Here is a 16,166-nt window from a genome sequence, read left to right as displayed (position 1 = left end):
CAGCAAGTACCCATCCCCACACACTACTACTAATTAGACAAAACTAAATCCTAGTTAAGGAAAACACTGTCCATCTATTTGCAACCCACTTTCAAAAATCAGGTATTAACAAAAGCATCACATACATATAAAGACAAGACATAACTAAAATTGCTTTCGGCTTTTGTTTAACTAATGTAATAAAGCCTCCATCAGGTCTGTGACAAAAAATAAAATCATATACATAGGTGGAAAAGTAAAAACAACCACCTAGATAGATAAAAGAAAAAACACACATAGCTTTCTAACCATAAACAATATCTAATTAGAACACTATTAATATGAATACATATGTAATATCCAACATCCATCCATATGTATTATAATATAGCAATAACCCACGCCTGGGTGTGGGTAATGCTAAATTTACCCACGGTTGGCGTGGTTTGGTCCCACACAAAGCCAACCGTGGGTAAATTTAGCATTACCCACACCCAGAAGTGGGTTATTGCTATTATACCATGACATTATTTAAGAAAAGAAACCGTTACTTTTCCTAAATAATGGCATAGTATAATGCCTGTTTACTGCCCTTCCGCAGATGTCTGGCATCAGCGGCAGTTCTGATGTACTGCGCCTGCGCAGTACATCAGAGTTGAGCAAAAACGGAGAAAGCAAGATCTCCGTTGCTTTTTAGTGTTCGCTATGTTAAATGAGTTTAACATGGCGAGACCGTTAAAATAAGCAACGGAGATGTCCGTTGCTTATTTTAAAACTGTCTCGCTATGTTAAACTCATTTAACATAGCTAAACACTAAAAAGCAACGGAGATCTTGCTTTCCGTGCTTTAAAACACTGTCTCGCTATGTTAAATGGGTTTAACATAGTGAGACAGCTTTAAAATAAGCAACGGAGATCTCCGTTGCTTATTTTAAAGCTGTCTCGCTATGTTAAACCCATTTAACATAGCGAGACAGTGTTTTAAAAAAACGAGTTATACTAATGGAAAAAAGTCCGGGCGACCGGACCTTTTTCCATTAGTATAACTCGATTTACAACGGGCACGCTGGCCAATCAGCGTGCACGTTTTGGGGGGATCATGGTATAATATCTAATAAACATCCGTATGTATTACTGTCAAAAAAGAAAAAAAAAAAAAAAAAAAAAAAAAAAAATGTACTCACCATAACGTTCCATGTTTGTAGTCCATCTCACCCTTCATTCTTACACATGGGTTCAGAGCCAATCCTCGGCTCTTACTCGGCCGATTACAAAGCTCGAAGTCTCTAAGTTGGCTTGTGGCAAGGTAGGTGTCCCATAATGCACTAACAATCCCCAGATCTTGTTTGCTGCTGTATAGAATAGTGATATAAAATATTTCCACAAGGAAAAACAAAGATGAAAGGTCTCCAACTCTCAGGAAGATAGACATAGCTCGTCTCCAGATCCACCAAGGATACATGGACAGGGGGGGGGGGGGTAGGTGGGTGGGTTCATAAGAATGAAGGGCGAGATAGACTACAAACATGGAATGTTATGGTGAGTACATAACTTCTAACTTCTTTATGTTCTGTAGTCCTATCTCGCCTTTATTCTTAAACATGGGACAGCATCCCTAGCACCTTTTTCCTCGGGTGGTTCATGGGAATATATTCCTAAGAACTGTGAAACCAGAGGAGGCTCTACCTCTGGAGGCCAAATCCAATTTCTAATGATTAATAAAGATATGAGGGGTAGCCCAAGTTGCTGCTGCACATACACTGTCCATTGGAATTCTGTCCTGAAAAGCGGCAGATGTGGATCTAGATCTGGTGGAATGAGCTTTCATTTTAAATGGGAGTTATTTGCCATTAGAAGAGTAAATAAAAGATATGCAATTTCAAATCCAGTTTGATAAAGTTACCTTGAAGACTGGCATTCCTTTTCTCGCCTCTGAAAAAGATAAATAACTGGTCTGATTTCCTAAACTCTTTATGTAAATAGAACCTTAACTGTCTGTGTACATAGAGTTGATGAAACCTATATTCTGCTTTGTATGACTTGGAAAAAAGACTGGCAGTTCAATAGTTTGATTAATATTTGATTGTTAACAAATCTTTGGGACAAAGGAAGGGTTAGTGCGAAGGGAAACTGTCTCTATGGAATATCAAGTAAGGAGGTTTGACAGAGTGCTTGCTGCTTTGACACTCTGCTGATGGACATAATGGCTACCAGAAAAATGGTCTTCCATGAAAGGAACTTTAAATCACATGTATGTGAAGGTTCAAAAGGAGGTGAGGTAAGTTTTGAGAGAAAAAAATTTAAATCCCAGGGAGATGTAGGTTCTTGAAAAGGAGGTCGTAGTAAGGAAGTGCCTTTTAAAAATGATTTACATGATCTGTGAGCCATAAGATTAGGTTCATGTTGTCCCAAGTGAAAATTAGAGATAGCTGCTAACTGAACTTTGATTGTAGCAGCAGCTGATCCCTGATGAAAGTCTGGTTAGAAATTCTAATACTAAAGGAATGGAAGCTGTGTATGGCTCTATGTTCCTAGCTTGTACCCAAAGGGAAAATCTTTTCCATTCGCTTACGTAGAATTTTCTTGTAGAAGGTTTATGAGATGTCAGAATATGCGAAACCGCAGGGGAGAAATCATGAAGCCCGACTAGGGATGGAAGTGGAGCAGCCACGCTGTCAAGTTGAAGGTGTGGAGACCGGGATGGATGGAACGAGCCTGACATATATGTGTCAGAAGATCTGGTACTGGGCCCAGAGTCCATGGATCGATCATCCAGAAGGTGAGGCCAGAGAAAGGGGAACCAAATCTGACGAGGCCAGTAAGGAGTGATGAGAATCATTCTGCTTCCCCAAAGTCTTTGCTTTATGGATAACTTTCGATATTAGCAGAAAGGGAGGAAAAGCATAAAGAAGTCCCGAGGGCCAAATGTGGACAAGTGTGTGTCTCAGTGTCTCCCCCCGGGGGGAGGAGGGATAATTATGAAGTAGCTGCTGCATTTGGTGTTCATTGGGGTGGCAAACAGATAGCAGCAAGGCTGTCCCCATTTGCAGAATATCTGTTCCATGACTTTCTGATTCAGAGACCACTTGTCAGGCATCAAGATTGCCCTGCTGAGCTTGTCGGCCATCACATTGGTTCTCCCCAGGATATGTGTTGCAACTAGAAAGCGTTGGGAAGATATCGTCCACTGCCAAACACGTAGAGCCTCTTGACATAGGGGGTAAGATCTGGTTCCTCCTTGTTTGTTTATATACCATACCACTGACATTGTCCAATTGGATTGCTATTGTCCCTAGAGGAATAAAGTCATGAAGTGCTTGCAATGCTAGTAGCACTGCTCTCCCCTCTGGAACACCAACATGCAAATGAGCCTTGTGTTCTTGCCATGTGCCTTGGACGGTCTTTCCTAGATAATGCCCCACCCCCCCAACCTGGGAGGCATCTGTGGTCACAGTAGCAACGGGTTGGTGAGGAATGGTCTTCCCTATCGTTAGTTGACTGGAGCCACCAACGAAGGTCCTTTTTGCAAGATTCAGTTATTAAAATGGGATGAGACAGACAGTTGCTGAAGGGACCACTGGGAAAAGAGTAGCCATTGTAGAATTCTTATATGTAGTCTGGCTAATGGAACTAGGGTTATAGTAGAGTCCATGGTTCCCAGTAGTTTGAGCGCGGTCTTCGCTTTGACCTTGTGTTGAGGATGCAGGCTGTATATTTGTTGTCTTAACTTTGCACTCTGTCTGAAGGAAGGCGAGCCATCATTGTGACCGTCTATTTCTGCACCTATAAAAGTCACATATTGAGAGGGCGACAAGGCAGACTTTTCACAATTTATAGTGATGCCTAGCTGAGTACAGACATGGACGGTTGAATCCCTGGCGGGTAGAAGTAGATGCCTAGTTGTGGCAGTCAGGAGCCAGTCATCCAAGTAAGGAAACACTTGGAATCCAAGATGTCTCAGGTGAGCAGTTACTACCACCATGAACTTGGTGAACACCATGGGAGGGCAGAGCACGAAATTGGTAATGACTGGCTTCCTAGCCGGAAGTGTAAATGACTTCTTGATGCTCTGTCCATTTATATGTGGTAGTATGCATCTTGGAGGGCTATGGAACACATTCAATTGTCTTTCCTTAACAAAGGGAGAATAGACTGCAGTGTTACCATTCGGAACTTGGCCTTCTTCACTGATTCGCTTAGATCCAAGATGGGCCTCCAGTCCCCTGTTCATTTTGGCACTAAAAAGAATCTGAAGTAAGTTCCGAATCCTATCTGGTCTGCAGGGGACGGTTTGGATGACCCTTTTGAAGCAAATTTTGGACTTCTATAGTTGCTTGATCCCTGCGATTGGGTGGAATGTCTAGGATTTTCATGGTTAGATGAGGTGAAAAAGAGAAGGGTACGGATATCCTCTGGAAATTATCCTTTGTACCTACTTGTCTTGTGTGATGTGCCAGGCTTCTGGGTACAAGGATAAGCGACCCCCGACTGGCTCCAGAGAAGCGCAGCCGAGCCTCACTTCAGGAGCACTGATAGGGATGGCCACGAAAAGAATCAGTCACCCTGGTTTTGCGGACCCTCCCCCTGCCTCTAGGGTGATGTCTATCAATATTTCCTCCTCCTCTGCCTCTGGAGAAGGAATCACCTTGTGCATCTGATCTGTGAAGAATCTCAGATTTCTTGAACCACATTTTTCCCCCTCTCTGACCTTAAGGGTATGGTCTAGAAGGGATGGAAAATGTACTCCCATGGCAGAGAGAGTCTTCCCTTCCTGCTCGCATCTGGTGAGTGTGTCTTTTACCTTTGTTCCAAACAAAGAGGAACCATCAAAGGGGGCATTGGTAAATGTAGATTTGAAGGGCTCTGCAAAATTACTCAAACGCATCCAGGATTGTCTCCTAAGGGAAACTCCTGAACCCACTGCCCTGCTCACTCCATCTACTGCGCAAGATATCAGCCTCATGGAGGAGTTAACAATAGAGTTTAAGGTGGACAACTGAGCAGTAACCCTCGCAGGAACTCCTTCAATTAAAGTACCTTGGAGAGCATCTCCCAGCTCTTTTAGATCTCTTTGAAGCCTAGTAAAATGGTCGAGGCAATTCAGCGATAGGCCACTAAAGAAAAAATTCTCTTCCCGTATCTGTTCGTTTGAGACTCTCTGCTCGGTGGGTGGACAGATGAGGATGTCTCTGCTAGTTCCTTCTTTGTGGCTGCTGCCACCACCATGGCATCTACAGGCACACCTTTGGTCAGAAACTCTTTTCTCTTAGGAGCTGAAAGGAATTTGTTCGGCCTTCTAGGGACTGGTTCCACGGTGTCAGGAGTTTCCCACACCTTTCGACTCACCAAATCTAACAGCTCATCAAAAGGTGGAGACACCCATGAGGCTGAAGGTTGAGACCCAAAAGCCTTCCGGCACAGAGTCCTCATCAGAAGGGGTGATGATGGGCCAGCCGCCTGTTTCAGGATCTCTAGGATATCTACGAAGGAGATATCAGATGACTACCTAGGGGACCCTTCTGACTCCTCGAGGTCAGTGTCAGAGGTGACGGACTCATCAGGGGAGTCTACGTGCTTCCTCTTGCAAGTTCTCTTCCGAGGGTGCTCCTCAGAAGGATACTCTAGGGAGGTCTCAGAAAACTGGGGGCCTCCTGAGGCTGTGGGTCTCTGCTGTCAAGAGAGATGCTGCTGAGACAGAGGTCGGAGCTTAAAGGGGAAGAGCATCGGTACCCTTATGTAGAGCTGAAAACCTAGCCAGCACGCTCATCATTGCAAAGGCAGATCTCCCCAGCTCCGAGGAAGCAGAAGTAGCCCCCGGCTTTAGAGTGATCAGCTCTTAAACAGATGTAGGATCCAAGCTCAGCCGACCAGATACACAGAGGGATAGGCTTGGAACCGCGTTCGGGGCTGACTGGTGAGCTTCAGCTCCTAGACACTAACGACAGCACCAAAGGTGTCTGAGCAGAACTCTGCTCCGAGAAAGCCACTTGGGGTGCTGGAACTGATGGTTCCACAGCAAACAGCACTGATGGATCTAGCTCCGAAGGACCGCCGTGGCTCGTAGGAGGAACTGAAACAGGTAAAAAGGCCTTAGACAGCTCCGGAACAGATTGGGTTGGAGCCGACAACAAATGTTAGCGCTGACTACTTCAAAGGTCTAAGCACCACCCTCTCGACATCCTCCTCAGAAATACTCCTAGAGGATCTGGAAGACAAGGTAGGGGATCGAGATCTCTGCAAAATTCTAGATCTAAGTGTCGGAGATACTGGTGATGAGTCTTTTGAACGGCTCCGAGGTAAGGATCCAGCTACAGACTCCAAAAAACTTGGGGCCGAAGCTGGAAGGTCTATATCAATAACCTCTACTGGCTCCGAAAGCAGAGGAGCCGAAGAGGTAGAAGGTTTGTAAAATTTTGGCAACTTTCTCTGGAGGTCCTGATTTAGCAGTTGGTGTAGGAGAATGTCTTTTCACCTACTTAACCTTCTCTTTTTTTAGAAGAGGGAGACCTGGAGTGAGAAGAGGAAGAACTAGCTAAACCCTCCTCGAAGGTTGGTTTAAGGAGACCTTTCAAAATCAGTTTGTTCTTCCTTTCCTGGAGAACCAGAGAACTAAAAGAATGGCAAAAAGTACATGTCTCCTGTAGATGTATGGCTCCCAAACAATACACAAATGCTATGCCCAGTCAGGGACATTGTGTGAACATTTTAAGCACTTCTTAAAACCCGAAGGTTTATGATCTTTAAAATTTCCTTAGACATAACTACCACAAGAACAACTACAAACGTAGACAGACAATAAGAGAGGACAAGGTCCTCTAACTTAAACGGGCCTAGTCCTGCTCAAGAGACAACACACAAAGGAGAAGGAAATAGAGGACGAGGTCCTCTAATTTAAACAGCCTAGCCTTGCTGAACAAAACACACAAGGGAAAAAGGCAATACAGGACTAGATCCTCTAAACGGGCCTAGCCCTTAACAGAGGGGTAGGTGAAACAGACTGATAATAGCAACAGGAAAGGCAAAGTAGGTCTTAAACTTTCTTAGGTCCGTTTTTTTAGTTAACTAGCACAAGAGAAAATGAAGGGATACCTCTAAGGAAGGCCTGCGGAAGCGGCAGCCAACAATTAGCAAAAACAATTTGCATTAAAACTTTAGAAACACACTACTATCAAATTAGCAACAGTAAGCTATTAAACTAAATTAAAGTTTACAGTCAAAGAGAACACTATCAAAATTTGAAGAAAAATATTCCAACTTAGCCACGGCCAAGAAAGAGAACACTTCTAAACTAGTAGAGTGGCAAATGAGATCTGGGGATTGTTAGTAGTGCATTATGGGATACTTACCTTGCCATGAGCCAACTTAGAGACTTTGAGCTTTGTAATCGGCTCCGAACCCATGTGCAAGAATGAAGGCAAGATAGTACTACAGATCATCATCTGTTTGGGCCTATGAACCTCTTTTTCCTCAAAGGAAACAGAATAATTAGACTGACACTTGAAAACCTTAGGATTATGGATCCCTTTCAAAATCAGGATCCTAAAGTGGTTGAATTGGGAGGAAGCACTGGCTTTGGTTATAATTGGGGTTTGCACCCTGTAATCAAAAACAGATAGCTCTAGCCACCGTCTCAGGCGAAAATATAGTCGCAGACTGCTGTTCTGTAATGTGGTGGGGCATGGGTCTCTTTTTGCATACACTACACTAGTGGCCGAACCCCCAAGGACAGTTGTAGCAACACTGGCAACAGATTCTGCACCCCTGACTTCCCCTGCACCTGAAGAGTTTGGTTCTCCCACACCTGAAACATGCATTTTTAGCTTCTTCTCAACTATATGTCTCACTACAGACATCGGATTGGTTGTGCTGCATCCCGATACAAATACAAGCTACTCATCTCCCATCTTGCTTTCTGCTACTGTGCATATTCTTTTAGCAATCAGCATACACAGAACTTTCAAAGTGTTTCAGGAGTTGTAATACAGCTATACTGCCCAGAGTTTTGAATATCCCCTCTGATCTTGTCCACTTGACTGTAGAATAAAAATTCTAGGGCATCTGAGATGGGCGTTTCTGCTACGAGTACCCGCTGGAGCCATTTCTCCTCTAACTCACCCAACCTGTTGTGACCTCATTTGAGCCTGCTGCTTGTGGCTTTCCCAGACAATTTTCCTTAGTGCTGTTCTTACTTCTAGGGTGGGGCTCCTGTTCATCTTTCATCATAGAACTCGTCTGGGGCAGTACAGCTTTCTTCATTTAGAAGCTGGAGGAAGTACTCCTTCCATCTACCTCTGATGTCCTGCAGACTGGTGAGCAGCTTGTTGCTGGCATCCATTATGAAAGGGTGTCTGATGACCACCTTCTTTATTTCTCTATTTGTTTTGCAACCTCACAGTTTTTTTGTCATCTGCTGAATCACTTTCCAGAAGACAGAGTGCTTCTGATGCCTTTTTTCTAACCTCTTTTCTATCTCTCACTTTTTTATCCTGTACTCCTCTTCTTTTGATGGCTTCATGGACTTCTGCATTAAACCTCTAGCTTTCCTTATGTACCTTATTTCCACATTTTACTCAACCACATATCTTTTCCATAACTCTCATGCATGCCACTTTGAAGCACTGCCATTCTTCTTCAACTCTACCTATTTCCTCTTCTTCTGAGGTTCTATAATCCTAAATATTTCCTTGAACTCTTCTCTCCAGGAAACTTCCAGTCTTCAGCCTAGTCTCTCTGTTGATCTCTGCTTTCTCAGACTGTTGCTTGCAGCCGATTGCAGCAACTAGTGGTCTAATGATGTGGGAGAGTGTTTCATTGGGTATGACTTTTCAAACTGACTCTACCCCAAAGTCCTTTTTCGTACTAGGAAGAAGTCTACCAGAGTTGTACGTTGGCTAGTTTTGTATGCGATCTTGAGACTCTTGCTGAACAATGTGGTGGTCACCATGAGATAATCTGCCTTCTAAAGTCCTAAAAATTTCTGGAGGTTCACTAGCCTGTCTCATCAGAATATTAATTAACAGGCCCATACAGCAAACTTATGTCTCTCAAATTTTGAGGCAAACCTTTTACAATACCCCTACACAAAGGAGGCAAATCCCACAAATTGAGTAACTTTAGAATTACTGCTATCCTTCCCCCATTTTCAAAAGTTCTACAGATGTGTGCAAATTCCAACTGCTGAACTACTTACTGGATAATAAACTATTAGCAGCATTTAACACATTCTGACCAAATCACAGCACAATCATTGCCCTTCTGCCATTTCTCAACTCCATCTATACACACACACACACACACACACACACACACACACACACACAGAGAGCAATATGATGTCATGCTACTTGACTTCCAAGAAATTTTAGATACAGTCTCCCATATTAGACTATAAAGTGACCAACTTATCTGAACATTCTCTCCTATGGATTCAGAGCTACCTTTCTGACAGGACACAATCCATCAAATGTCTTTTCTTCTCATGACAGTCCCAGCAGCAGCAAACCTGGAGATGTGCCAGCATCATATGCACATTTAACAGAATATTTAGTTATCTGAGATGCATAACTTATTTTAACTTCGCATGTAGCAGCCGGTTCGAAGGGGAGATGGATCCACGGAGGTGCAGGATGAAAAATTGGTGGTCTTAAGACTCTCGCACCTTTTAATGAACGTTTTGCATAAACAACTTCCGGTCGTCTGTGTGTGCCTCTAACTAAGGTCGGAAGTGGAGGAGCCAAGCTGTGTCCGCTGGATGGATTAGCAAGTCCGAATCAGGCTCTGCAAAGGGGGGTATGATCTGGTCCCTCCTTGTTTGTTCAGATACCAAACCACCGACATGTTGTCTGTGCCAAACACGATGTAGAGAAGAGCTTCGCCTGGCCAGGAGAGCTGCTGAACTAACCTGCCCAGACAAACCCCCCCCCACCCTATCTGGAAGCCACCAGCGAAGGTCCCAGAGCAAATTGGACTGACTCCTCCCCAGGCTGAAGCGCAGGAGGACCCCTCCTGATGTATCGGCATGATGTAATAGGCGCCCTCCTTGAGGTCTATGGAGCACATCAAACATGTGGATTGTAACTGAACCATTGAATTTGGATTTCTTTGACGGATTGGTTCAGTCTGTGGGGACGGGGACCTGACTCCTTTTTCAGCTTTAGCTTAAAGCTTTGCTGCTGCCATTTCCCTTGACTGGGTGGTGGGTCCGGATTTTTTGGACGGTGGGGCGAGTAAGGTGCTTAGACCGACACCCGACCGACTGAGCAGCAGGCAGGCCGGGCAATCCCTCCTCATGGGAGGGGCTGAAGAGCCCAAAAAAGACTCGCGGGTCTCAGAATTGCGGGGCCTCCTCCGCCTCTGGGACGGCGCGTCTCCTGAAAAAATTCCCCGTCCTCTGCCTCTGAAGGGGAATCTTCAAATGAGCCTCATGGTTAGAAAATGACGTTAAGGAATAGCCAACTGAGCTAACCCGACTGGGCTAGCTGCTCAGGTGGGGGGTTACCCGGAGAATCTGACAACTCCTTGAGATCCTTCCCTGAAGCCTGGTAAATGTGTGCAAAAAGAGAGAGACTACCTTAAAAAGGCAGCGCTGGGGGTCGGTCGCTTCCACCTGTCCATGTCCCTAGAGACTCTTTATTAGAGGGATGGACGGACGTTGAAGCCTCTGCCACGTCCTGTTGTGTAGTGTTTGAGGATCGATGCATGATGTCTGCAAATGAGACATCGAGGACGACCGAGACCCCCGGCATCAGTGTCTCATATATATGTTCTATGTGTTCCGGGGGGAGTGCTTCTCTTCCCTCTTCCTTTGGGGTTCCTCCTCCTCCTCTCCAAGAACTCGAAGAGGGAGGAGGGAGAGGGAACCCCCCATCAACCTAACCCTCGGCCTCGGGTAACCCGCTGGACACGGACAGGGAACTGCAAAGACCCCTCTCCACGCCCCCAGGAAGGTGGTAAGAGAGGATGGCGAAGGAGAGGACTTGGCAGGCACATCATGGCCCTGAAAGCCGACCCCCAGAATCCTGGGAGGTCCGGTCTCCGAGCCCGTGATAGCGACGGAAGTCCCGCCGACCCACCTGCTCAATAGCACCTGCTCCAGCGCCGCGGGCGGCGAGCAGGAGGAGGAATGATGATATGGCAATGGGGTCATCAAAGGGCTCGAGGCCAACTGGGTGGAAAAAAATTTTGGAAGACTGAGACTGGGGACTGGAACAGTCTTTGGAGCACTATGTCTATATCTGACATCCTCATCTCCGAGAACCGACAGAAACAGAGCGGGTTGGCCTTCTCAAGCCCCCCCCAAAGGGCTAGGACCGCCCGAGGCGCATTTCGAAGGAGGGCCGAGCGAAATACACACACCAGATTCCATCGGTGCCGATGTGGTCGGCTCGAAGACCCGAGCCCCGATGACCCAGCCATCGGCTCGAAGCCCAGAGCTCGAGTCGACATGAGGTCGAGGCAGACATGTTTCAGCTCAACTTCCCCGAAGCTCAGCGAAGCTGAGCCAAGAGGAGGCCTGCCTAGTCTTACACGGGGACCACGGACGGGACAACCGCAACCGTTTTTACCTTTTTAAGCGGGAGGAGGAGAGGCTGCACTTCAAAAGAAGGTTTAATTAACTTATAAGAATCAATTATTTTTTCCTCTCCTGGAGGACCCTTGAGGAAAGCGTGACATACACTGCATGACTCCTGCAAGTGTTTTCTGTGTAATAGATTTTTTGAACATTTCGAACATTTTTTAAGCCCGAAGGCCTAGACAAACCTAAAAATTAGGCTGACAGTATCGCTTAAGAGCGCAAATGAGGAACTCTGAAAAAAACCCTGGTTTTTTTTAGAAAGGGTTGACTGACCGAAGGCCCTAGATGAAGGAAGGGGAAAAAAATCAACCTCAGCAATCACAAGTCTTCATAATCCAAACACACACACAATAAAAGCGTTAGCTGTTAAAACACTTTTGAGACAAAAAAAAACTGACAGAAAAAAAGTTTTAAAATAACTACTCTCAGCCCAGCCAGCTCTGCATCCTGGGATAGCTCAGCCAATAAAGATTTTGGGCTCTTTGGCATATGAGTGAGTCCGAGGAGATCGGGTTCGAAACCCATCAGTCAGAATGTAGGCGAGATAGGATCACATAACATCTGACCACGCAAAAAAAAAAAAAAAAAAAAATGGATTTTACCTCCAAGGTAGGAAGATTAGCTAAAAACTGCTACAAATTCGCAATATACGGACAACAGATAATTAGACCTATGACCTATGGCTTTGGCAGTTTATAGCCCTAAAGGCTAAAGTAGAGAACTGCAAATTTTCTTCCAAATCTATCAAAAGCACAGCTATTACTGTCTTTAGGCATAACAGAAGACCATTTTTAATCCAGTTCTCTAAACCTAAGAAAATGGTAGGGTATGCAGAACAGTTTTTATAAAGATACTTATGAATATTTGGCACACTACAGAACCTCTCAAGTTTCTTTGGAGGCAGGTTGGAGAGTCAGGAAATGATGCAGCAGAAAAAGCATCCTCCAAAGCACACAGCACTGGAAAGACAGCCACATGTTTAGAAGAATCCATACGGAGGAGTTCGTAATACCCCTTAAAACTCAGACACCTCTTTTTCTGCTTATTGGAAAAAATCCTTAGTTTCTGATAAAGGTATCTCCAAAGGAGACTTCCTCATTTGGGGTATCTGAGGAAAGAGTAACCTCAGTCTCTGACTCACAAGCTACTGGGAAAATCTGCAAAGCATAACCAAATCTTTCTTGATCATATTCTGACAGAAGTTCTTCAGAGAAAGGAGGTCTCCTCCTCTTAAATGGAGTGGAAGAGGAGGAGGATGGAAAGAGAGTGAATCAGCTTGTATGGCTTTAATTCCAGTGCAAAATTAAACCAATCCTCCTGAGCCTCTTTTTGAGAAGGGGTAGGTGAAACTACCAACTTTTAGTCTTGTGTGCATTTCTTTGGTATGTCCAGGCGTGTTCTTCTGGATCAGGTTGGACCCTCCATTAGAGACTCACTGAGATCATCTTTGAGGAATGCATACATCAGGTACTGTTAAAGGAAAGACAGTGTGTTTCTTCTTTCCTGGCAGACTTTGCCAGACGGGCAGTCTCCTGGAATGTGCAAGAGTCCCAGGCCATAGCAGCCTCCAAAAAGAGTTGACAGAAGGCCCCAGAGAAGGCTAGTGAGCCAAGGGCCGAATAACTGCCTCAGCTGTTGCAGTCTCAGACCACACCACAGGGGTGGAAGCCCATACTTCACTCACCTCACTTTCTTTTTCTTGGCCAGGGAGGTCTTCTGATGGGAAATCAGTCAACACTCCAATTAATGTCATGTCCCTCAGAGGTCTACTTTTGAGAACATGGAGGGAGTTTAGATTACCGCAGTGGTGGTGCTGCGGTAGCGTTGTCGCCTCACAGTAAGACACTGACCGGTTCGACTCTCAGCTAGAGCGTCTTGTGCGGAGACATGCGTGAATGGGCGTACCTTCGTTGAAGGTTGTGCGTTAGGGCTGGCAACTCAGCACATAATCAACTGCCAATCATTAGCGGACCGGAGTTCCGCTGTGGCGACCCCTAACCGGGAAAAGCCGAAAGACACAACTGCTTCTGAAATGAAAGAAATACAAATAGGGCATGATCTAACAATGTTCCACACCTGGACAGAAATCACAACTGCAATAAGAATCCTTATATGGCATTGGTCTTCCACAACCACACTTGCTCTAACAGACATAAGACAAGATTTGGAATATAGCTTTATACAAACGGGAAGGGTTTCCAATGGAGCACTTAACTGCCTGAAATCTAAGCAACTGAAGCCAGCCTCTGGTACTCAAGTACAAGACTGACAACAGTCTGCATAAGGAGACTAATGGCAAAGTTCTGAATTTTGGTGTGTACATACTTCCCTCTTATACTAGCATGTCATCTCATGCGAAGGGCAGATATATGTCTACAATAAAGGAACCTTAAGTTTTGGAGACAGACTGGATTATTATTCATGGCACAATAAGTCCCATATTATAATGGATACTCCAAAAGTGATCTAATGAATGGCACTCAACAGTTCAAGCTTCTCAAAAAAAACTCAAGTTTACAGAAAGTTAAAAGACAAAAGTAGAAGCATGTTGCAAGCAGTAAGGGTTTTTCTACTCTAATGTAGCTAAATAATGTCAGAGCAAAATTTTGTTTTACAGCACTGTTCTCTTATAAAGAGGACACCTGTAGATTTTATAATAGGTACCCAAACAGCAGATATCTAAAGGAACCATTCAGTAAGGAAAGATAAGCCTACTGCAGGCATACTTCCTATTAATGACATTTCAAGTGGATGTTAAGGCTGCCCTGGCACAGAGGGAAAAAACAAAGAATTTCCCTCAGTCAAGTACAAAAAGGGCAGCACTCAATCAGAAAGAGGGCACAACTTACTCTTTAAATAAACCAAAAGGCTGACTGAATTTCTTTCCAAAAGGAGGTTTTCAAATAAGAAATGGAAAAACAGATAACTTTGGTGTATAATGGGAGGAAGCACAGAGTGGCAGCTTGGGAAGTTTTAACTGTCGAGCAGTCCTAACTCTTGCGGTGCAAATTCAAAGGTTGAGGTGCAAATTCAAAGGTTACTTGGAGACGGACCTATTCTTACCACATCCGCTGATACTACAACTGCAGCAGTACTGCAGCAGTAGTTAATAGAAGTCTTTGTGAGACCATTTTACTGGACTCCAGGACTATGGCTAATAAATCTTATATGCAGCACAAAACTCTCTCAATGCTGCTTTAAATTACAAGACAACAAAGAACTCAAGGGCATTGTGACAGAACATTGCAGATAAATAATAGCAGAGATAATAGCACAAAAACAAATGACATTTTCTAGTACAAGGCTACATTAACAAAATCAGCAATGGCCAAAATAACCACAACACTGCCAATATACATTAAATGGTCAGTGTTGTATCATGGCAGTTGATTACCTAAACTGTGGAACAATCTTAGTTTGTCTTACATTTACCTAAGGGAAAATGATGGAAAATTACATACCTTTTTCTGGGAAGTCCTCTGGATGCAATCTTATGTATTCTAACATCTCCTGATCGCGTTTTGCATATTTGTAGTTCTCCATTTTTGTAAGGTGATAGCCAACAAACACACCAGCAGTGATCCACAGAGCCTGGCGATGTACACCTGCATTAAAAAAGTTAAGTTATGGCTATGAATCATGACCGGTAAAGCAAATTGGACCTAAAGTTCTTCTTTGCAGACAATCTACAGTATTTTCATAAAAATATCAGCTAAGCCAGTCTTATCCTTTTCACTGAAGGCTCAGGAGGAGCAGCTACAACTGAACACACAACAGTTATTACAAATGAACATGCCTGGAACATAGGTTTATCATCTGGTTTTCTGTTGGGGAAGACCTCTAGCCTTCCACTTGCAGAGCTCTCTCAAACCTCACTTATGTACATAATCCCTTAGAATATATTGCGCCTCGGGTGAAGGGAGAGTCTCCTGCAGTGACCACTTCGCAAATTTTAATCAACTATTTACTACTGCACAAAGGGAACACACAGGTTTAGTCACTGAGAATTTAAATGAAATTAGAAAAGCTAACTGCAAACAGCCAGATTTGTTTTAGTGGCACTTAGTGGAAGTACTGATTCAATCTGTCAAAATTTAATGCATGAAACTTTCCCACATACCCTCTAAGGCTTTGCAAAAGACAAATGTAGAATATGAGATTAAAGATGGAATAGTGTAAAGGGTGCAAAAATTATTTAGTTTGTGTTTTTCATGAAAATCTACATGTTCCCTTCTTGTTTTTAATTTGTGGTGAGTTTCCCCCAGTATAATTACAAGAGATTCAATTACTCAATTTATGAATCCGTACAAAAACAAATTTATTATACATTCAAGATTACCTCAAAATCTGTACTAGTGACAGAGGGATAAAAAAGTACAGTTTTGTACCTACCATAAATGTAGATGTTCGAGGATTCCATTGCTGCAGTCCTGACTATTGGGTATAGTCCGCGTCCCAGTCGGCCCGAATACCAGAGTATAAGGCTGACGTCGGTCAGGGCGCATTAGACTGACGTCAGTGCGTCAGGGTACTAACATATCCTCAGTCTTTTCTTGCCCCAGATGTCAGAAGACCCAAAAAGACAAGTCCCAAAACAACCTGCACCAAAAAC

The 16,166-nt window shown here is 44.1% G+C and overlaps 1 protein-coding gene across 1 annotated transcript in view; it reads right to left on the bottom strand.

Moving 5' to 3' along the window:
- The window catches only part of NDUFC2 (NADH:ubiquinone oxidoreductase subunit C2), a 123,886-nt gene that overhangs the window by 16,519 nt on the left and 91,201 nt on the right, over nucleotides 1–16,166 (bottom strand). The window contains exon 2 of the mRNA XM_044071137.1: nucleotides 15,016–15,159. Coding sequence (XP_043927072.1) covers nucleotides 15,016–15,159 — 144 coding nt within the window. The remainder of the gene's footprint in view (nucleotides 1–15,015; nucleotides 15,160–16,166) is intronic.

The sequence above is a fragment of the Protopterus annectens genome, chromosome 5.part0 (assembly GCF_019279795.1).
Source record: "Protopterus annectens isolate FY-2018-M chromosome 5.part0, PAN1.0, whole genome shotgun sequence".
Taxonomy (NCBI): domain Eukaryota; kingdom Metazoa; phylum Chordata; order Ceratodontiformes; family Protopteridae; genus Protopterus; species Protopterus annectens.
This window is presented reverse-complemented; position numbering and strand designations above follow the sequence as displayed.